The 22,045-nt window shown below is 45.7% G+C and overlaps 1 protein-coding gene across 4 annotated transcripts in view; it reads left to right on the top strand.

Annotated features, from left to right (window-relative positions):
- MTA3 (metastasis associated 1 family member 3) overlaps positions 1 to 22,045 on the top strand; it is a 1,736,304-nt gene that overhangs the window by 477,317 nt on the left and 1,236,942 nt on the right. For all 4 annotated transcript variants that reach the window (XM_069608476.1, XM_069608475.1, XM_069608474.1 and 1 more), the window contains one exon: positions 18,829 to 18,903. In XM_069608476.1, the coding sequence (XP_069464577.1) occupies positions 18,829 to 18,903 (75 nt within the window). The remainder of the gene's footprint in view (positions 1 to 18,828; positions 18,904 to 22,045) is intronic.

The following is a 22,045-nucleotide window of genomic DNA, read 5'->3' as shown; positions in this document are numbered from 1 at the left end:
CAGAGCCTCCATCCCAGGAGACGGTCACGACGGGCGCTTCCTGGAAGGATGGGGAACCCAGACCGGACGTCTTCACTCCATAGGTCTAAGGCTGCCAGAAGAGTAGACGCTATACATCAACGTCCTGGAACTACAGGTAGTGTTTTGGGCCCTCAGGTCATTTCTGCCGTCCCTCAAGGGCAAAGTGGTGAGGGCCTTCACGGACAATACCACCACAATGTTTTACTTCCGGAAGCAGGGGGCCACCAGATCCCTAGCGCTCTCGAAAGAGGCGCAGGATTTGTCGTACTGGGCTGGTGCCCAGGGGATGTTACTCATCCCATTTCACCTGGCAGGAGTAAAGAACATGGTCAATGATTCTCTCAGCAGGGAGCTGTGCTCTTGCCACAAGTGGGAGCTTCGGCAGGATCAAGTAGACAACCTTTTCCTTGGAAGATCCGTATACATATCCTGCAAATTTTGTGTGAACGATCGTTTTCTCTGGTGTGGGCCGTGTGCACTAGCCCCCTTGGGCTTGGTCAATCTGGCTGGTCCCGCGTCTGGAGCTCTGAGGAGTGGCGGCGGCTGGAGGAGACCGTGGGCTCTGTGGGTTGGAGCTGCGGCCGTACGGTGCCTCCCGCTCCCCCCCCCCATCCTGATGGTACAGAGCGGGGCCGTGGTTCGCTGGATCCTCGTTGCGGACATCGGGCGTTGCGCGGACTGAATTCCCCGCTCCTGATCGGCGCCGTTATCCCCCCTGGAGGCTCCGATCCCAATGTGTGTGGCTGAGGCTGGGGCTCTCCTGCGGGCCACGGCTGTCGGTGGGGGAGACTGCTGCGGTCCTGGCTGGAGGCGCTGCCGTGCCTCCAAGGCGGATGCCTGCCGGGCTGCGGCTGTGCCGGGGCTTCTCCTCGCCGCTGGCCTCGCGGTGGCCAGGAACATCCTGACTCCTCCCGCTGGGCCGCCGGGACTTACCTGCGGGATGGGCTCTTGATTCCTCTGCTGCCTGCTGCATTCACAGATGGGGCCCGCGCTAACTTGTGTGGAGATTCACGGCAGCCAGGACATTTGAGCGCCCGCCCAGTGCAGCGCTGTGGATTGGCTTTGGACTTGCTCCCTCCATACTGGTGTTCTGCAGCAAGCGTTTACTCCTCAGAGGCCTGCTGTGTTTTTCGTGGTGCTCGCTCCTCCCTCCCCCCCCTGGCTTGAGACTTTGCTGGATAGCCAGGCAGGAGCAAATAGTTGTCGGGGGCTGGGGGGGGTACATACCCATTTTCCTGCAGTGGCTGTTGGTCGGGTGGGAGATTGCCCATCAGTACGTGCTACGGGGAGAGTGATTCTGAGGGATAGGATTCAGCGGTGCTTCCCTATAAACAATCTGGGTGTATCCTGTAGCTACGCACTTACTACATCAATCTGTGACTTGAAGCGGAAGCAGTCCTACTGGAGCTCGCTGAATACTGTGGTCTAATTCACTGGGCTCCCTCTTGACTCATGTGGTTTGCTTAGTGGTCTCTTTGAAGACTGTGGTCTCCTCTGCTGTGGTCCCTTCTGACTCCTGCGGTCTGCTCGGAGTGGCCCCTGCGTGGCAGGTATGACCGGAAGGGGCCCGATGGATGCTTTTACCAACACTGTGCAGGAGGGCAGGGGGGAGGTAAGCCTGCATGCTGGTCAGTCGACACCCCTGGAGCAGACAGGTGATACTCCAGATGCATACATGGCAGCACTGCAGGCTGGATTTGCCACTGTAAATTCTAAACTGGATGAGATGGGATCCACGATGGCGCTTATTAAGACTGACTTGCACAAGGTGAGCTCTGGGATGACTGACGCTGAGACCCGAGTTGGCGGGCTGGTGGATGTCACGGCCACTCATAGCAAGGAGATTGATTCCATCAAGAAGGCCCTCACTCAGGTACAGGTGAAGTGTGATGACCTTGAATCGAGATCACGCCGCAACAATGTGAGGATTGTTGGGCTTGCGGAGAAGGAAATCAACACCCCAGTGGAAGTCTATCTCGAAGAAGTGATTAGATCCATTTTTCCGGGAGCCCAATTTCCACAACAGTTCTTGATTGAACGTGCCCATGGATCCCTTGCTGTTCCGCCTAAGCTTGGGGCCCTGCCGAGGACGGTTATAGCCTGGTTCCTCAATTACCGGGACAGGGACACGGTACTTCGCCTCTCTAGAGACATGGGCACATTGATGTATGAGTCAAACAGGATTCATATATACCCAAACTTTTCAAACCGTATACAAGCTGCACGCCATACCTTTGACCATGTTAAGAAGGCGCTGAGGGCAGGTTCCATCGCATATGCGATGCTCTTTCCTGCTAAATTGCGACTACTACATGAGGGCAGGGTGCAATTTTTTGTCTCCTGAAGAGGCAATGAAGTATATTGAGCAAAACATCCCGCAAACGCAGCGTTAAGCGAATGCGCAGCCCGCTTTAAATACTTGAAGTCTGATCACCTGCATTCAGAAGATAATGGCGCGGTGGTTGTTAGGTTGGCCTGGTTGGTATAGTCATGTGAACGGGGCCGCCAATCAGCGTCGCCCGATTAGTTTTCTCAAATGTTGAAATTTAATTTGGGGTCTACACTGTCCAGTTGGGGGATAGTGAGGGAGGGGGGAGGGAACACTGGAGGGCAGGTTGCCTGCGAGTTGCAGTTCACACGGCATGGTACGAGGCTCTGAGCGACATGAAGACCTGGCTGTGGCAGATGATTTCGCATCATGAGCTAACACCCAGTGACATGGGCTTGGGCAGGAAATATAGCCCTGGAGGATTGAACACGTTAAGACTGATGCTTACTAAGGGGCAAACAGTGAATTTGCTTACATGGAACATCCGGGGACTAGCTCGCCCAATTAAAGCCACAAAGATTTTGGCATATGCAAACCGACACAAGGTTGACATACTACACTTCCAGGAAATTCGCGCCACCCAAAAGATTGACTTGTTGCCGAGACGATGGGGATCCCAAAGGGTAGCCACAGACTACTCTACGATGGCCAGGGGCGTGGCTATTATTGTTCACAAGCGCCTGAACTTTTGTATGTCTAAATCTGTAATTGATATTGATGGGCGCTATGTTATCCTCTGGGGGCAACTGAACAGTGAAGAGGTTATTATTGTCAATACCTATGGTCCGAACCTGGTCAGTCCGGCATTTTATCTACAGATTGTGGAGCTTCTGTCACCTGTGGGCTCTGCAAAGGTGATTTGGGGAGGAGATCTGAACCTAATCTTGGACTTGGGACTTGATCGGTCTACATGGCATTGTAAACAGTACACTAAAGCTGCGCTGACGCTATGGCAGGCGATGGCTACTCTGCCGTTGGTAGAGGTTTGGCGTGAATTGCATCCAATGCACAGAGTATGCGTTCTACTCCGGAGCGCATGGCTCCAGTTCGAGAATTGACTATTGGTTGTGCTCGCCGGGGGTGCTTGCCGACGTAGAACATTGTGAAATTCTTCCAAGAACATTGTCGGACCACTCTCCGGTCATGATGCGGTTGATATCGAGGAATTTGGTTCAGTCAGTTAGAACTTGGCGTATGCCTCCTAACATGCTGAGGGATGAGTCAGTGCAAGAGTCTCTTCGTGTTGAAATTGAGGAGTTTTTCTGCCGTAACAAAGGGTCAGTTGACTCCCTGCAATCGATTTGGGAGGCATTTAAAGTATGGCTGAGGGGTCAGGTGATGGGAACATCCTATGGTATCCTGAGACACATTAGAAGGGAACTCGCACAAACGGAGAGAAAGCTCTGCGATCTTGAGGTCCATCAGCATGCCAACGAGGGGAGGGAATATCTTCTGCAAATTCATACCCAAGTGGAAGCATTTAGGGCCCTGGCGGATAGAGAGCTCAATTTCATCTCCCAGCCCATGCGGGCACGAAAATACGGGGCAGGGAATAAATCCGGCAGGGCCATGGCAGAATTAATTGGGGCAGAAACTGGGGCTAGGCATATCACTAGCATCTTGGACTCTACTGGGGCGATACAGACTTCTCCGGAAGCCATAAATGATGATTTCAAACAGTTTATGCCTCGCTATATACTACCGCGGATTTGGTCGACCAGGATGATCTCGGAAGATATATTGACTCTATCCCACTCACTGAGCTAGAGGAAGAGGAGAGGGCGAGGTTAGATCTCCCGTTGACAGTTGATGAAATTGAACAGGCTATTGCGGATTTGCGAGCTCGGAAGGCGCCGGGATCAGATGGGATCCCAGTTGACTTATGTAAGTCGTACAAAGCCGAGCTGGCCTCAAGGCTGCTTTCGGTCTGGGAGGACTCTTTAGAGAGGGGTATGCTCCCAGCCACGATGAGGGAAGCTGTTATTTCAGTACTGCTTAAACCACATACGCAGCCCCAGGATCCCTCTTCCTACCGCCCTTTATCTCTCATGAACACTGATGCGAAAGTTTTTGCCAAAGCTTTAGCCAATCATTTAATCCCTTATATAACTGGTTCACACAGATCAATCAGGTTTTAATACCATCACGCTCCACTGCTTTGAATTTGCGTAGGTTCTTTGCCATTACGTCAGAGCTAGACCCTAAAGCTAAAGTAACTGCCATAACACTAGATGCTGAAAAAGCTTTTGATTCTGTTTCTTGGAACTATGTTTTTGATTTATGGGTTTGGTCCAGTCTTTATAGGGTATATCCGACTGCTGTACAGGTTGCCGACGGCCAGGGTAAGAACGAACAGTAACATGTTGTCTTCCTTTGATTTGGGGCGAGGTACGCATCAGGGTTGTCCCCTCTCCACAATTGGAGGGGCATACGTATCCAAGGCTCTCCACAACTCCTTTCATTATATGCTGATGATACTATGGTCTACATTAGGGACCCTGAGACACACTTACCCCCTATTATGAATGCGATCTCCACGTTTTCTACTTACTCAGGTTATAAGATTAACCAGGCTAAGTCCGAGGTCATTCCATTGACCCCAGCCACCACGCAGTCCCCGGCATTAAATGGGTTTAAGTGGTCCCCTACTACGGCACGTTATTTGGGTATAATCATGGCTACAGATAGACCAACACTCCTTATAAATAATCATGAGGTGTATTTGAGCTCCCTGGAACACAAGCAAAAAATTTGGGGGGTGTTACCAATATCTATTTATGGCAGGGTGGCCATACTTAAAATGGTTGTGATCCCTAAACTTCTTTATTTGTTCTGTGGTGTCCCCGTTTGGCCGGGGAGGGTCTTTTTTCAAAAGTTACAAAAGTTTTTCACTGCATTTGTATGGGGAGGGCAGTCCGACTTAATTGGCCGAAACTATGCGAAGTTATGAATCTGGTGGCTTGGCGGCTCCGGACTACCTACTGTACTACCATGTAACTTGTTCCTTACTTGGTGACATGCCCCCATCAGATAATGTCTCCAGTCGTGAAAAGCTGCCCTGATGGCCTGCAGCTCCATATGTAATGGAATAATTTTGCTTACAATTCATCAATTTCCTTGAAAAGAATACTAGAGGGTGCATAACCCCAGCCTGACCCATCTGTGAAGCACTGCTTCTAAAGCCACATTAGAAGCATCCATCTCCACCTGAAAAGGTTGCTCCAAATTTGAATGCTGTAATATGGGGGTCCTCGTAAAAACCTTCTTCTGAAAAGCCTGTTCTATCTCCCCATCCCATATGAACCGACTAGCTTTCCTGAGCAGCCTAGTGACGGGTGTAATGATTTGAGAAATATGTGCAATGAAGCAGCGATAGCAATTCCTAAAGCCCAAAAAGGACTGCACATCTTTCACGCTCTGTGGGGGATGGCCATTCTGTGACTGCCTGTACCTTCTTTTGATCCATCTCAATCACCTTGGGTTTAGGATAAACCCCAGAAACTCTACCCTGGTGGTGCAAAACACATGCTTTTCCAACTTGGCGTGGAGTCTGTGCTCTTTGAGCAGTTGCAATACAGCATGAACATGTTGCACTTGTTCCTTGGATTCTGAGTAAATAGATTATCGTCAATGTAGACAATTACAAAAAGATCGATGTAGTATCCGAGAACGTCCTGCATAAAGTTTTGAAATGCTGCTGGAGCATTACACAAACCACACCGCATTACCAGACACTCGTACAGACCAAACTTGGTCTGAAATGCAGTCTTCCATTTGTCCCCAGACTTCACTCTGATAACGTGATCTGCCCCTCTTAAGGCCAGCTTGGTATACACCACAGCAGACTTCACTTAATCCAACAGGACCGATATCAGCAGCAAAGAGAAGCTGTTCTTAATGGTTACTTTGTTCAAGGCCCTATAAACTATACAGGTCCTCAAGGTACTTTCTTTCTTCAGAACAAAAAACAGGGGTGATGATGCTGAAGACTTGGATGCTCTTATTGAACCACAGGCTAACATATCATCGATTTTGTGTAAATGTTGATTTTCTTCTTTAGTGAGAGCATGGATGCGACTACGTGGTAGTTTTGCATTGGCTTCTAAATCAATTACACAATCATATGGCCTATGTGGTGGCAGTGACTCTGCCGCCCCCTTGTCAAACACTTCAGTATATTTTGCATAGACTTCAGGAAGCATTGTCTCAACTGCACCATTACTTTTTTGACATGCCACCCCTTCCACCAAGTAAGTTGCTGGCCCTGTCCTGTCGTGTAAGTGTTTTGTGCATTGCTCTGCCTTAAAGGATAATGTACGTCTCACCCAGTCTGTGGTGGGGTTATGAGCCACTAACCAGGGCCTTCCCAAAAATGCTGCCCTGTAGAACTCCGAGGGAACCAGGCAGCCAGTCACTGCGGCAGATGGGGTGTTAGCAGGGGAGGGGGAGGGGGAGAGGGAAGGAAAAATAGAAAAGGAGGGTCTTGAGGAGCTTCCGGAACTTAAGGAGATCTGGCTCGAGCTTGAGCGGGCAGGGCAACCATTCCGGAGGAAGGCTCCAGCAGAGGGGAGAGATCTACCCCCTCACTCTCTGCTTAGAGAAGGGTCTGATCGGCAGAGAGTTGGAGCTAGGAGCCTGATGGGCTCTAGCAGGGAGGGTTTGAGTTGTAATGGGACCAAAAGTTAACATAGAGCCATCCACTGATCGTACTGGTTCTGTTACACCTTTGGTTTGTGTGGGCAATTTCAACGTATCCGCCAACAACCCATCTACAAAGTACCAGTATCCCAGAGTCGATCATGTCCAAAACAGTCACCTTTGTGGTGAAAAGAAAAGTGTCATGTGTATGTACAAATGAGGGGTCATGTTCCGGACAGTGGTAACGATGAAATTTGGGAACCCTTTACTCTTTGGACTCGTCAATCCAGTTCCCCCTATTGACAAGTCTGCTCTTTTCTCGCCTCCATTCTTGGTTTAGAACCTCCCCTCTGCCGAGGTGTGTTGGGACAATTTTGGATATAATTGCCTCCTTTTCCACGGTAAAGGCAGAGATTGTACTTTCACGTCTTCTCCTTTTCATCCGTTGTAAGGGGACCCCAAATGCCTACTCTTGTCCAACCGTACAAATGGAATTTCTGCTTTCTTCCTTTCTCCCTTCTGTTAGCTAATTCTGTGATCCAACCTTAGTGGCAAGTCAATTAAAGCTGTACAGGTGGCAAGCTGAGGTTCCACCTCGTTATGGCGTCCTTTAACTCTTCTTTTAAACCCTGTTAAAGTACAGTTTGTTTAGTGTCCGGCCAATCTGTTTAAATAAGAAGTCTGTTAAACTGTGTAACATAGGTCACCAGATCTTGTGTTCCCTGCCGGAGTGCAACTAATTCTTTATCCTGAACCAGTGATACATTTTTTGAAATTTTAATTGGTTATTTAGAATGTGCTTAATACCCAGAGGTTTCTAAGCGAGGACATGGGGATCGAACCTGTGTTGCTTGCTTCCAACCCGTTCACATGTGCCTTTAATGCTTGTCCCTTCTGTCTGGAATGCGCAAGTTCTACCTTTTATGCCCTGTAACACCTTTAGCACATCTATTTTCCCAATTGGGGGCTCATCATTATGAAGTTTGAAGGGCGGGAAATCCAATCCACACACCCTCCCCAACAATGGAAGCCAAATGGAGCACGACCCTCGCACTTTGGTCGGCACGCGTCCCTGATTCTGAAGCAACAGGTCACCACGAGACAGCCAATGGGGGGAAGAAGGTTAGGGAGAGGTTGTGGATAGGTAGTGGGATGTTTAGGAAAACGAAACCTTGCGTGGCTTAATACATTTGAAAACCTATACTGAGACTCGGGCACTCCCTTAGTGCCTGCGGAACCCCTTGCATGCATATACATGCTCTTACTCTCCTAACATGCTCTTGATTACCTGTCACCTGTCTACTCAAAACCACATTTAACTAAGCATCACAGTGAACAATGGAATGAAAATATGATGGAACACATATATGATGACATGAAGACACTTGCAAAAATGAACTGCAAAGCCAGTAAATGGTTGTAAATGGTTGTTGCATGGTTGAGAGACAATGTGGTGACCTAACTTGCTCTCTGCCTCTGCATGCCGGTATGACCAAGTTCTGTTGCCCTACAGCCACACTGTTGTCGCACAGCATGATTATAGAAACTTAGTCTAGAAAAAGACATTCACTGTTGGTTTTACGGTGCCTTCCAGATAATATTCAAGTTCACCACACCAATGGTGTCAATCACTCTGCTCTTGGAATACTGTTGCTATCAGAACGCCTTAATCATGTAACTAACGTGTGCACCCAAACTCAAGCATGGCATAAACAACCAAACGCTATTGAGGCATGCTGGCGCCAAGTTATGGCGTTTACATATCTTGTGCTCTGGGAGCCGTCCGGCATCCCTGTACGCTGAAGAACCGGTGTTGTCTCCTTAGCCCAACCTAAATGCGTGGATACGCTGGACCCATATTCTCTCTGCCGGAGTTCAGAGAAGCTCCCTCCTGCACCCCGGGTTCCAAAAGAAAGCTGGGAAAATCGCTGCCCAGTACATGCCGTAAAACCTTCAACGATCAGCAAACCCGGCACAGGCAGGTGCAGGCCTATTAAGATCTGGTGGCACGCAAGCTGCTGAGAATTGTGGGAGTTGCAGTCCCAACTCCATTTAGCGGCCTGCACATATCTACAGTGCCCAGTCTTCTTGTCAAACTGCCTGTTACCACCCCAACCAGTACCATAGCACCTTACAGGATGGCAATTGAATAGGTAATAGAGCATACCCCTGTGGGGGAGATGCAAGAAGGATTCTTGGGCCTGGTACATGATGGGAAAGAGGCAGCCTGCCAATCCTTGCAATCTGGCCTGGACATTGCGGACTGCGTGGGTTGGTCAATGGGGTCGACCACTGTATTAAGGAGACAAACATACTTGCACAGTTCTGATTTTTCACCTAATGTTTGTATTTTATTTGTATAGCACGTTGTGCTTTGCAAAAGTGAATTAATTTACATAGTACAATAGAAATGATGATGGCAAATCAAACAATTTAGCTAGAGCGAGAAAGAATAAAGAGTGCGAAAGAATCCGTTTTTAGTTGTGCGCGAAAGATACGATTGGTAGATGATGCACGAATATAAAGAGGAAGAGCGTTCTAGTGTTTGGGGGCAAGAAGTAGGAAATAACGAAACTGTGAAAAGGCAGAAGGTGGCTTAGGAACCGACAGAAGAAAGAGATTCAGAGAAAAGTGAGTGCGGTGGAGAATAAAACAAAACCAGAGCATAGATGCAAGGGAGCCAGGCCATGAAAAGGCTTTTGTAGGCAAAACAATAAGATGTAAATCAAGAGAGCATAGAAGCCGAACGAAGAGAAGGGGTAGTAGAAGTATGAAAAGGATGTGGAAAAAGCAGATGAATAGCAAATTTAAAAACAGAGCAAAGAGGAGTATGATGAGTTTTAGGAAGACCTAATAAAAGAACTGAGCAATAGTTTGAACAAGAAAAAACAAGGGAGTGGATCAAAGCTTTAGTAGCCTGAAATGATTGAAAAGGCCAGGTACGGCAAAGATTATAGAGATGGAAACGAGCAGTATTGGAAATGTGAAGGGAAGGTTCAAAGGTGACCTGCAGATTTTGAGAAGAGGATAGTAATAAAGGATACAGGGTGAAAGAAGACCAGAGGGAGGAGAGACTAGAGTAGGTGAATATGTAGGAAAGAAAATAACCTGTGTTTAGGGGGGTTATGATGAAGAAATCTAGGGGCCATCCTAGACTTCACCGCAAGCAGACGGGAGGAAACCGTGTTAAGAAGAGAAGAAGAAAAAATGTCTATCAAAATGGCAAGACATGTTAAATGAGGAAATAAGGTCAGATAGAGTAATTGTATGTAAAGAAAAGATCAGAGGACCAATAACATAACCTTGTGGAACACCATAGAGGAGCTGATAGGAAGAAGACTGGACCGGCCAAGAAATGGAATAAGTGCAGTTGGAATGATAGTATTTAAACCAGCTAAGCACAGAGCCCAATACACCAAGAGATGAGAGCGAAGAAAGCACAATGATGCAATAGACCCTATCAAAAGTAGCAGAACAATCAAGTAGAATAAGAATGGAAGATTGTTTGTCGTTCCTAGCAGAAAGTAAGAGTTGGACATGTAATGCAGCCGATTCAGTAGAATGAGCAGGACGAAAACCAGATTGGAGATTAGGAAGAAGAGAATGAAGAAAGAAAGAAACTAGACAACTCAATAAAGAAGCTTAGACAGAAAAGGGAGCAGAGAAATAGGATGGCAATTCAAGGAAGGCTTCTTAAGAATAGGAATGATAACAGCATGTTTAAATGAGGATGGGAAAATAGCAGATCCAAGTGAACAGTTCATTACAACAGTGATAAAGGAAAGCAGAGGAGAGTAGATGGAGGAAATTGAGGCAAAAGGAATAGAATCCAGAGGGGACGCAGTCGGGTGATCACTAGTCACGAATAGTGAAGTATTAGAAAGGGAAGTAAAGGAGGAAATTGAAGGAGAAATAGAAGAGGGCGACTGAGAAGGTGGGCAAGAGGGAAATTGTGATTGAAGAGAAGTTACTTTAGAAGTAAAGTAATCGGCAAAATCAGTAGCCGAGACTCTAGAGAGAAGAGCAGGGTCAGGAGGACGAGGAGAGCATAGTCATTGCTCAAGAAGTTGAGGATGAAGAGAAAGAGAAGAAAAGTATTGTTTCTTAGCCGCAAGGAGACAATCCTAGGAAGAATGGAGAGAAGATATAGTAAGTGGGTCAGCAGGAGCACAGAATTCCTTGAGCCTTACACAGGACAGAACTAAGTGCGGGAGAGAGCCAAAGTTGAGGTTTTTCAGAAGGAGAAAATTAACAAGATGGGTAGAGAAAGTCAAATGTAGAACGCAAGGCTGAATCAAGATGAGTAGAGGTAGAATTCACGGAAAGGGAAGAACATTTTTAATGGGAGAAAGGGTAGAGGAAAGAGGAAGAAAAATAGAATTGAAGGAACAAAGATAACTACGCGAAAGACAAATTAAAGGGAAGGAGTTGGAGTGATTATTTGGGAGAAGCGGTTGAAATGAAAGTAAAGGGATCAGGTAAATAAGTGGAATGAGATACCAAAGATGGGTATCTGGAGAAAAGGAGGTGAAAATTAATCCAGCAACAAACCCAGATTATGGGAAGGAGGGATAGGAAGCAGAGTTAAATGGAATGAGGTGATAAAAGGAAGGAGAGGGAAAGAAGCATGAGTAGTAGAGAGATGGAGATTAACGTTACCAAGAAGTGTAGAAAGAGGAAGAAAATGGAAAAGAAGAGAATTGAGATCAGCAAGAAAAGATGAGATCCCAGAGGGCTGTAAAGAATCGGAAAAGCAATTTGACATTGTGAAGAGAATTGAGCAAAGTGATACTCAAATGAGCACAATAGAGGAAGTGAGATTGGTGATGCAAGAGACCATGAGGAATGCAAAAGAATACCAGTGCCACACCCTTTACCATGACTACAGGGGCAGCGTACCAAGTTTGTAGAAGCGGTAAGGAGAGAGAGGGGCAGGAGTAACAGTATTATCAGTAGTAATCCAGTTTTCAGTGAGTCGGAGAAACTCAAAATGTATACGTGAAAGCGTCATGGATCGAATGAGATTTTTGACATGCTGTGAACGTATGTTCCACAGGCCAATAGATCAGAGAAAAGAATTAGTAGAGGATAAGGTAGCATAAAGTAAATTAGTAGTATCATGAGTATGTGATGAACAATAAGAAGCATATCAAGCAGAGAAATGGACAGATATACACTGGCATGTCAATTGCAGAGGAAGAGGAGCAAAGAATAGCAAATAGGTACAAGAAAACAGGCCATAGCTAAATTACTGGACATTGCTTTTGATGGCGAAAAACTGTTTGCCCCCAGGGCCGATGAGTCCATAGAGAAACGTACTCTAAACTAGCTGCCAACTCTCTGGCTTTGCAACAACCGCCCAAACCTTCTTTCGGTTTCTCTTCCAGAGCAAGAGCTTACAGGCGGTATATCCCTGAAGTGGGAAGGTCACAGCTCCAGCAACCCAGGAAAGGGCAGAGCTGTTACCTGTGCTCCGGAAGGTGCATGGGGAGCCTCTAGGGGACAGTAGACTGCATCAGCAGGGGTGGCAACGTCCAAAAAGCTGCGTTGAGTTCTACCCCGGTTGAAGGACAGATTGGCAAGCACTTGCTCCAGTGGCAGGAGACAACCTCTGATGCCTGGGCATTGTAGTTTGTCAAATGGGGGTACTGTCTGATGTGTTTAAGAAAAAGACCCAGACAGACATCCACCCCTCTTCCTCAAGAGCTGGAACATGAGCTTTAGGAGGTACTGCGAGCCCTGTTATTGAATGGAAGAGGTACCTACTGAGCAGAGAGGATCGGGCTGGTATTTCCTGGAATCCAAGAACGGGAGAGGACTTCATCCTATTTTGGATCTCGGGGCCTTAAACAAGTTTGTGACAAAGGACAAATTAATAATGATGTTGCGATAAATTCTCCACGCTCCTCAGCTCCAGGACTGGTTGGTGTCATTGAATCTGCAGGACGCATCATGTGCTCATCCATCGGAGCCTGCGATTCCTCATAGGGGACACACACTACTAATTCAAGGGGCTCCCCTTTGGATTAACCTCTGCACCCATGGTCTTCACCAAGCTGATGGCAGTGGTGACGGCGCACCTCAGGAGATCCGGCATCCACCTAATTCCATACCTGGATGAGATGACTGGCTGATCGAGGGGAAGTCGCCAGAGCAGGTATCGACTCACCTTGAGGAGACTTGCTCTCTGTTTCACAGGTTGGGAGTATCCCTGAACTTCCAGATCTCCCACACTACACCACAGAGGTTTCAGTAAATTGTAGTGGTCCTGGATACTCGGGCAAGAAAAGACCCCCTGCGGAGGAGGGATTTGCCAGTGTCAGGCAAATGGTCGAAGTATTCCAGAGCCACGACCGCTTACCAGCTGCCTCCTTCCTTCGCCTCATAGCTTTCTGCGTTTTTCTGGTCCCAGGGGCCAGGTTGTGAATGCAATCTCTGCAGTGGCTGCTAAGAGGTCATTGAAGGATATTCTCAAGGTGTTGAGATCAACGGCCAACGATCTAGCTTAGTGGGCCAGCAGAAGCAACCTGATGTTGGGAGAACCTTTTTGTCCTCCATGGCCGTAAGCCTGGGTGTGTCTCTGAAAGGTTGGGGCTCTCACTGCGAGGATTTGCAGTTGAGCGTCTTTTTGTCTCTAATGGAGAGCCAGTGGCACATCAGCCAGTTGGACCTGCTGGCGATCAGATTAGCCCTGATGGATTTTGCACATTCTCTCAAAGGGAAGCACGTCCAGATCATGACGGACAATCCGTGGCCATGCCCTACCTGAACAAGCAAGGAGGTGTGTAGTCCCTGCGCCCTTGCATAGAGGCGATGCAGCTATGGTTTTGGTTGTTGGAGAACCAGATCTCTGCTTTGGCAGAGCATTTAGTGGGAGCGGAGAACAGACTGGGGGATGCCCTGAGCACGCATATTACACCTTTACACGAGTGGGAAGTGAGCCACTAAGTCCTCGAGGTGATCTTCGCTCAATGGGATACCCAAACAGTGGTTCTATTTGCCACAGGGTCCAACGGGAAGTGCAGACAGTTTGGCTGAGCGAATTCCCAGAGAAAGGCGCACTGGGGAATACATTCCTAGTGGAGTGGGACTTCGACCTCCACTATGCTGTCCCCCCCGGTTTCAGTCATACCGTGTGTCTCGGGATGTTGGGGAGGTTTCAAGCAACTATGATCTTTATCACTCCCCATTGTGCGACGAGAACATGGTACCCGGAACTCCTGGAGTTGTCTATCTGCCCACTTCTCTGGTTGCCTCGACGTCTGGGCCTCCTATCCCAGTCGGCATGTTGGGTACAGACCCTGAACCTGCATGCATGGCTTTTGAGAGGATGAGATATGATGACTGGGACCTCTCAGAATACCTACTTGAGATGCTACTGGCTGCACGCAGACCATCTACAAGATCGCTGTATGCATGCAGATGAAGATTTGAGGCGTGGTGCAGGAACGCAAGATCAATCCCATCTCTTCAGTGATGGAATTCCTTTTATCACTTGCCTTATCGGGCCTTCAGATTGCAACGGTCAAAGGTTACTTGCCGGGTATCGCCAAGCACTATTTCCTGGACATGGCACGTGGTGCAGATGCCTGTTTTGGTAGGACGCTCTTACAGAGCTATCTGGACATTTCTCCCGCCTCCACGCTCTTAGGCTTGGCATTGGGAGTCTATCTGATGAGGAATCTGTGGGAGAAAGCAATCCATTGAAGGAGAAATTACTTACCAGTAATGTTCTTTCTATGGATTCTTCTCCTGCATATTACTCATCAATCTCATCCGGCCGGCTATGAAAGTGTCTGCAGTTCTGCCATGGCTAGCCGACTCTTGGGAGATGAGGCGGAGAAGAGTTGGTTCGTGGGCTTATATTAAGATCTTTTCTGGTTTATGCTGTCTTCACAGCTTCTTTCTGGTTCTGTTCCTAAAAAAAGAAATTCCCACTGTTTTAAAGGTGAGTTGTGGCTATTGTCAGCCGAATCTCTGATTCTTCCTCCGCAGCGACTGAGCCCAGAGGCGGGAAGGTGGGGAACTGTGGTATGGGTGCTTAGTGACATAATGTGTATGGCGGCCAACATCACGTCCAGAGTCTGCACGCACCAAGTCGAGTCAAGATGGATCGACGACGGAGTCGAGATGCACTACACACCCTGTCAAAGGTTTCCGAGCAGCTGACACTGGAATGGATATCCATCTGATGAGGAATCCGCAGTAGAAGAATCCAAAGAAACAATATTACTGGTAAGAAAGGTCTCCTCTCCTCCCCACAGGACTATTAGAATTAATCATAGTGTATCCGTTCCGTAGAGTAGCATTGCTGGCAGGACCTGAAAAATCTTAACTAAGTTTCTATGACCACAAACTGGTCTAGATCTAAATCCTGAATAAGTTAATGTATTTCAGAGGAAGTCATGCCCGTTTAACGTAGTGGTAATCTGGGTTCAAGTAGTTAATACACAAGGGTGTGCTGGTAAAGTGTGTAATCCCATTATTGAAACCAGTATCCTCTCTCAGGCTTGATATTATCCTGATGGCATTAGGCCATAAATTCCAGGTGCTGATGGGATCAGGTAACCTTGGAAGTAGGCAGTGCCCCAGATAAGATTTTGAGGTGGGAGTATTTTACTCCCTATTTTCAAACTTTGACAGTAAATGTGATGTTAAGAGAGTAAAAATGACTTTTCTCTTTGCAAGAGTAAAATATATGTGACATCCAGCGGACGTGTGCAAATACTGTATGGAAATCATTACTATGCAGCAGCTTTCTTCATTGTTTAAAACACAAACACCTAGCCAATTACATAGTAAAGCAAACATGAATTGTATTGTGTTTTGAGATTCGATAGCAGAATTGTCTTTTGATGTTTAATGAAAGTCCTCATTTCCTGGAGTTATTACTACCTAATGGTACACCAGTGTTATGATACAACTGTGCAGGGAGGCAAGGACTCCATGCTAAATTCCATTTCTAATCTCATGGTCAAAGCGCTTTACGTAGAACACATTTATCATTATCGCCAAACTGAAGTCAGTACTCCTTTATCAACCTCAAAAGGATGAAAGGCTGAGTTGGCCTTGCCGGGATTCCAACCTGCAACCTACAGATCACGCACAGATCACAGAAACGAGTGCTTAACTGGCTGAGCTATCTTATTGGCTATCATCCTTCAGAGGTCGATTAACTGAGTTTCGACTGAGGTATAATAATCACAGTGCCTAGATGTTAGACAAGCCATGTATAAAGCGCTACATAAAGTTAAATACCTATCTGGATTATCACAGGGACAGGTTTTGCTGAGCTATTTCAATTAGAAATGTAACTTTCATTAGTTTGTTTTTGAACAGCGCTTGCAATTTCAGGAGAGACAGGTTCTGGATGTTTTAATTGTAGTCTTGAAGATTGGAGAGGCTAGAGCACCTGCAATTGGTGTATGACAATCACTCACCCTTGGGCAAAGACTGCTGCCATTGACCATTTATAGTAATGTACCCCATTGACTGCAAGGTCGAATGGATGTAAAATAGACCATGTATAGTCATCATTTTAAACACTGTTTTTATAATTAGAGTGTAAATTAAATGATCAGTGTAAAAATGATCTGCCTCCGCATGATTAAGGGCACAGGAACTCTGAAAAATACAATTGTGAAATACTGTTTTGCTTTCACAGGAAAAAAAGCATAACCTGTTTGCTCCATGAGCATCAACACAGCAGAAGCTGAATGGAAATAAACCATTCCTTTAATCACAGTGTGCAGTTTCTTTTTTTTAAAGGCTTCAGAGAAATACATTCTGTTTCAGAGGCTTTTATCCATGGCTTGCAATTACATCCATGTAGATAAAAACCAAAAGAAGCGTTCTGGTTTGTGTCAAGTAACCAAACCTTTGCACTGCCCTCTGCTCTAAACTTGTGTGTAAAAGTACACAGGAAAATAATAAAGCTGTCGTATTTACAAGATTTTCATGTGTAAAAAGGCCTGGTATGCACCTTATCTGGTGGGCTGTTGTCATTAATCTCAGACAACAGTATTTAAGGGTTCGACCGGAGTCATGAATGCAGGCAAGTTTAGGTAAACTGAAGTAACGTTTTCTTATTTGATCAGCAGGTTAACAGCCACAGGATCGTGGATAGCCTATATTGCACAAAATTGCCCTCATTCCGTTCCACAGCCCTTCTGGCCCATAACCTGGAGAGGATAGGGTGGAAATGGGTAGTTTGCAGGGAGGCATGGGGACAGGGACGAGCCCACCACACTTTTGATGATGATGATGATGGGTATTTCCCCTCTTTCTTTCCCCACAGATTATATTCTCACCCTCCTGCTAGATGTTTTTCTTCTCTGGCTTCCTAAGGGAGTGCCTTGCCTTCAGGCCTTCCCTCTGGTATTAGACTGCACATAGGACCTCTCCCTGGGTCCTCCCTTCAGCACATCTGTAGCTTTTATGGTTGTACTAGCTCATCTAGTTACACCTCTGGCATGCTCTTGCCAGTGTAACCCCGGTGCATTAACCAGCAAATGTAATACCTCTTCCTAGGTAATGTTCTCCCAGGGTTGGAACAAATGCCTGCCTGCTTCCTTTTAGCTTTCTCTCTCGACTGGTGCTTTCCCTTTTCTTTTATATGGCTGTGCCACGGAGTAATTTTCAAAGCTGGTCCATGATAGGTTATTCCTTGGTGGGTTTTGTTTTGCCTGTCTTGATCTATTGCGTCATAGCATGATTTGTTTAAATGTTGGGTTCATTATTCGCTCCCTTCAGGTTTTGTTCTCAATTTAATTGCTGTTTAAACCACTTTGCGGTCCTCCCCAAGCCTTCGAACGCACACGGAGCTCCTTGCACCATGTTGGATCAAGCAGAAGTGAGCATGCTACCCCTGCATTAGGTAGTGTTCAGTGGACTTGCACCAAGTGGAACCAGTTATTGCAGGTGACCACAATGATTCAGTCCCCTGATCAGAAGATAGTTTGATAGTTACTGGCAGTTTGGTTTCTTTGCACCGTCAGTGCTCTGTAAACGTCGATGGGAATTTTTCTCCTGGGCAAAAGCCAGTTGCTGTACCTACTGCGGAATTGTTTCAGAACCTCCATTGTCTTCATTGTACACATTTAATGGCATTCTGATATCATTCAGGCCACATTTATATCTACTGCTTCGCCAGGATTGGAGTTTGACTCTTAGGACAGGCTAAGGCGGAACATGCAGTTCAAAATTGTCTCAACAGACAAAGTTGATTCATTCTGCTTCAGAGCGATCCTGGGCTCGTTTCCTCCTCAGAGATACAGTGAGTCCCATTTCATCAACCCTGTGTGGACCATCCCAGCCATTTATAACTCTGCCTCCTCACACAAAAGGATGGTGAGTTTCTCAAACTCATCAGAGCGTCCTCAGTTTTTAAAGTTCTGTAGCTGTTCCTTCTCTTTAGTTCTGTTTTATCCCTATTTCTAGGTCCTAAACCAACTTTAAACCACCCAATTGACACATCTCCACCCAAGGAGGCTGGGATATAGTTGTACAAGCCAAGCTAGTCTGAGCTATCATGTTGATAAGTCACTACTGCTTCTTTGCCAAGAGAGCGTTCTGGTAAAGCTGTTGGCAGAGTCGGTACACATGCTGTTTTTTCCTGATGCTCCTCGTCCAGATCAACACTAAGACTATTGGGGAACTTTTCTTGGTATGTCCCCAAGAAGACCATTAATGCTTGTTGCAACACAAATAAAATTTCACACAGATTGATAAACCCCTGATTTATGTTTTAGGGCTCTTTTTTTGTTCACCAAGCAAGTTGGTGGGAGACTTTGTGTAGGGCATTGCTTAATAAAATTACATTAATGCGTCTTGTTTTTCAGCTTCCTTGGAAGTCACTTACAAGCATCATTGAATATTATTACATGTGGAAAACTACTGACCGCTATGTTCAACAGGTAAGTTCCTTGTATGATGCCTTAAGATGGGAATAGGCTACATTGTACATTTATTCATTAAAACTGATTTATATAAACTACACCTGCATATAAAGCCACATAAATACCTGGAAATGTGTTTTGAGATACTTCAGTCTACATTTTTAGACATAAAACTATTTACCTCATTTTTCTTGGTTATAGTTCTGCTATTGTTTGAATATTTGCTTAATTTGAGTTGACCAGTCTTCTTTTTTTTTCTTCATACACACAATGTTACCGTTCTTTTTTTGAACACTGTCTGTTCTGAGAAGGAAGAAAGTATTGCAGTATCGTTGTGATGTCATGTTTTTTTGAGGATTGTATTGTCAATTTAGTATGTTTGAGTTTGGTGGATTTGTTTCTAAATAAACTTGATTTAGTCCTATATGCTTTTATATGGTTTCATTATACTAGCATGTTCAGAATAGGTGCCCCTTATTTACCAAATGGTGTACATTGGGTAATCTTTTCACACTCACCGCGAATACATTTCAATGACGAGGGGTTCAAGTAAAACATTGATTTAGATTTCTGTAGTTTCTGTTATGCAAAGATTAATCAAATGTTCTGTCATGTTCAAATCATGACCTCTCTATTGATTGGTGTCTCTGAAATATCAGACCATTATCCAAGAAAGTGATGGGAGTATAGAAATAATAGAATTGTGTGAATGTGTTCATTCATTGCTGTAAAATGGGTCGTAGGAGCAGAGGAGTTTGAATATCCAGCATTGTTGATACAAGTTTATAAATATTTAAATATTTAACAAATGAGTTGAGGTCATGTCATTATTTATGTGATGTGTGTGTAACTGTCATAACGCCTCTTTTGTACTCCTTGTTGTTCAGGCTCTGTCTTCTCTACCCCTCTGACTTTTCTTGTATCGTTGATAACCTCAGAGTACTGTTTCGAATAATCATCCTCTCAAATTTGACCATACCTCAACTTGAGGGCCGTTCCACATTACTCCTCTTTCATACTACCAAGGCAAAAAGTCACCCAACATTACTATAAAAAAGCAATTCTACAATGCCTAGGATACTAGGTTGCTAACATGAAGTCAAATACATTTTTGTTACCTACCTTGGCCCCCTTTTTGAAAGAGAGAACAAACATGCACTGCAACTCCTATAAGATTCCATCCCATATCAAACATAAAACACTTGGATTTTCCCAATATTCTGTCTGGATTACTTCCAGTCTACCCGCAGTCCCCATATTCCTTCCCTTCCCTCCTCCTGTAATCGCTTGGCAGGCTCAAAAGCAATGGTCTGTAGGGATGCTCGGAGCAATGCCTGTGGCTATTATATAAAAACCTTCCTGCCATCACTCTTCAGTTTTTGCTTTGTCACATGGAGTGGTAGGGTTATTCCCAGATATGGGTCCTGTGCATGCTGGGCCTAGAGGCACAAGCTGCACCTCACTGATGATGACCGATGAGCCTGAAGCATGTCTGGAGTTGCTTTAGGTCTCCTGCAAAGGAGATGCGACATTTTGGTTTGGGCTGGACTGCCACTTTTTGGGTGGGACCAAGTCTGATTTACATATAACTTTACATATGACTTTCACCTTCTATAATGGCTTGACTGGCTTAAAAACGTTTGGAGGGTTCACAGAGTAATGCCTGTGGTTATGAATATTTAAAAACCTTCCAGCTATCACCCTTTACTAATGCTTGAGTTTCTTATTTAGCCGTGGTTGGCTTATAAAGCATTCCTGCAGTGGATTTTCAACATCCCCCCCTCTGGAAAGTCTCATCTTTCCAGATTTTCTGGGTGATTTCAACATTTGTTGTATGTTTCTCCTTTTTTGTCCTGATGCTTTGAAAGTTTTGTTGTCTTAGACCAGTATTCCTTGGCCTGCAAGTACCATAACTATCTTTTGTCCTCCGCATATGTTCCCACTTTAGCATAGGATGAGTGTATACATTCTTTTTTTTGTTACTTGAATTTTGCCAGATCTGGAACTTCTCTTGATGGATGGCGTCTTTCCCGAAACTTCAAGGCTTCAGCAATTATTGACCTTTTTGGGGATCTTGGTGCAGGGTTTCTTAACTGGGTATATTTGACAGTCTTCAGGAAACTGCTGGGTTGCCTCACTTTCTCCCGCTCAGGCAGTTTCACATTGTAAATTTGATTTGGTGGCATGTCCCTCAGTACATTTTTCCATGGGAGAAACCTTCTTAAATGTTGGAACATTTGATTGGAACACCTTGTTGTGACCTCTTCCACCCCATACAGTTGGGATTTGGTTGCTCTTACTTCTTTTGAACATCTTTTGCTGAGGATTCTGCAGTAGAAATGGCACTTAGCCCATACCACCTTTTCTGCTCAGAATTGCACCTATTTTAACATCTTTGATTCTACAATCTGCTCCTATACCCTTCTCCCATCTTAATCCTCTACCTCACTACTGAATTGTTAGTCCCTACCTGCTTAAAAGTAGCCAGTATTTTGCTTATCCTCCAGAAGCCCCCTCCTGACGGGTCAGAAATTCGAAGCAGACAACTTAGTAAAAGTGTTTCACAATTGGCCATTTTATCAAATAAATGGGCGTGACAAACTCGTCACTAGCCCTAACCTAAAGAGGATTTCCCTGCCTATCAAAACAAAAGTAAAGAAAAACACTCTTAATAAAAGGAAACAGTCCCTCGGATTTATACATACATTAATCTCATAAAGGTAGAATATGGCATTTCAGATTTAACAAACATAAGTTATACTCCACATTAAACTGGTAATAAGGTATTCTTGTAACCTAGGTTGAATCCCCTTTGCCTGGTTCAAAGCAGGATTTCCACTCAAAGTTCAAAATAAGAAAAGTTCTGGTCTTCCAAGATGGCCACCAAACCCATCACACTGTGAGGCGAGTGCTCCTCCGTGGTGGCCCCAATACGGAGCAATAAACACACCAACTAAGGACCCATTGATAGAAAAAGCAGCATTAGCAGCTCAGGAACACCTGCAGCCAAAAGAATCTTGAAAGGAGCGGGCCAGTTTGAGGTTGCAGAGAGGGAGCTGAGCGAGCGGACCCGGTCAAGGCACAGGCGGTCGCGGAGGCCGGCTGATCAAGAGCGTGAAGAGTAACGGAAGAAGCTAGAGCCTCTGCCCGACCTTGCTCG

This window comes from Ambystoma mexicanum, chromosome 4q (assembly GCF_040938575.1).
Source record: "Ambystoma mexicanum isolate Mex_15411 chromosome 4q, UKY_AmexF1_1, whole genome shotgun sequence".
In the NCBI taxonomy this organism is placed as follows: Eukaryota; Metazoa; Chordata; class Amphibia; order Caudata; family Ambystomatidae; genus Ambystoma; species Ambystoma mexicanum.
The sequence above is the reverse complement of the archived record's forward strand: the minus strand, read 5'-3'. Positions and strand labels throughout refer to the sequence as shown.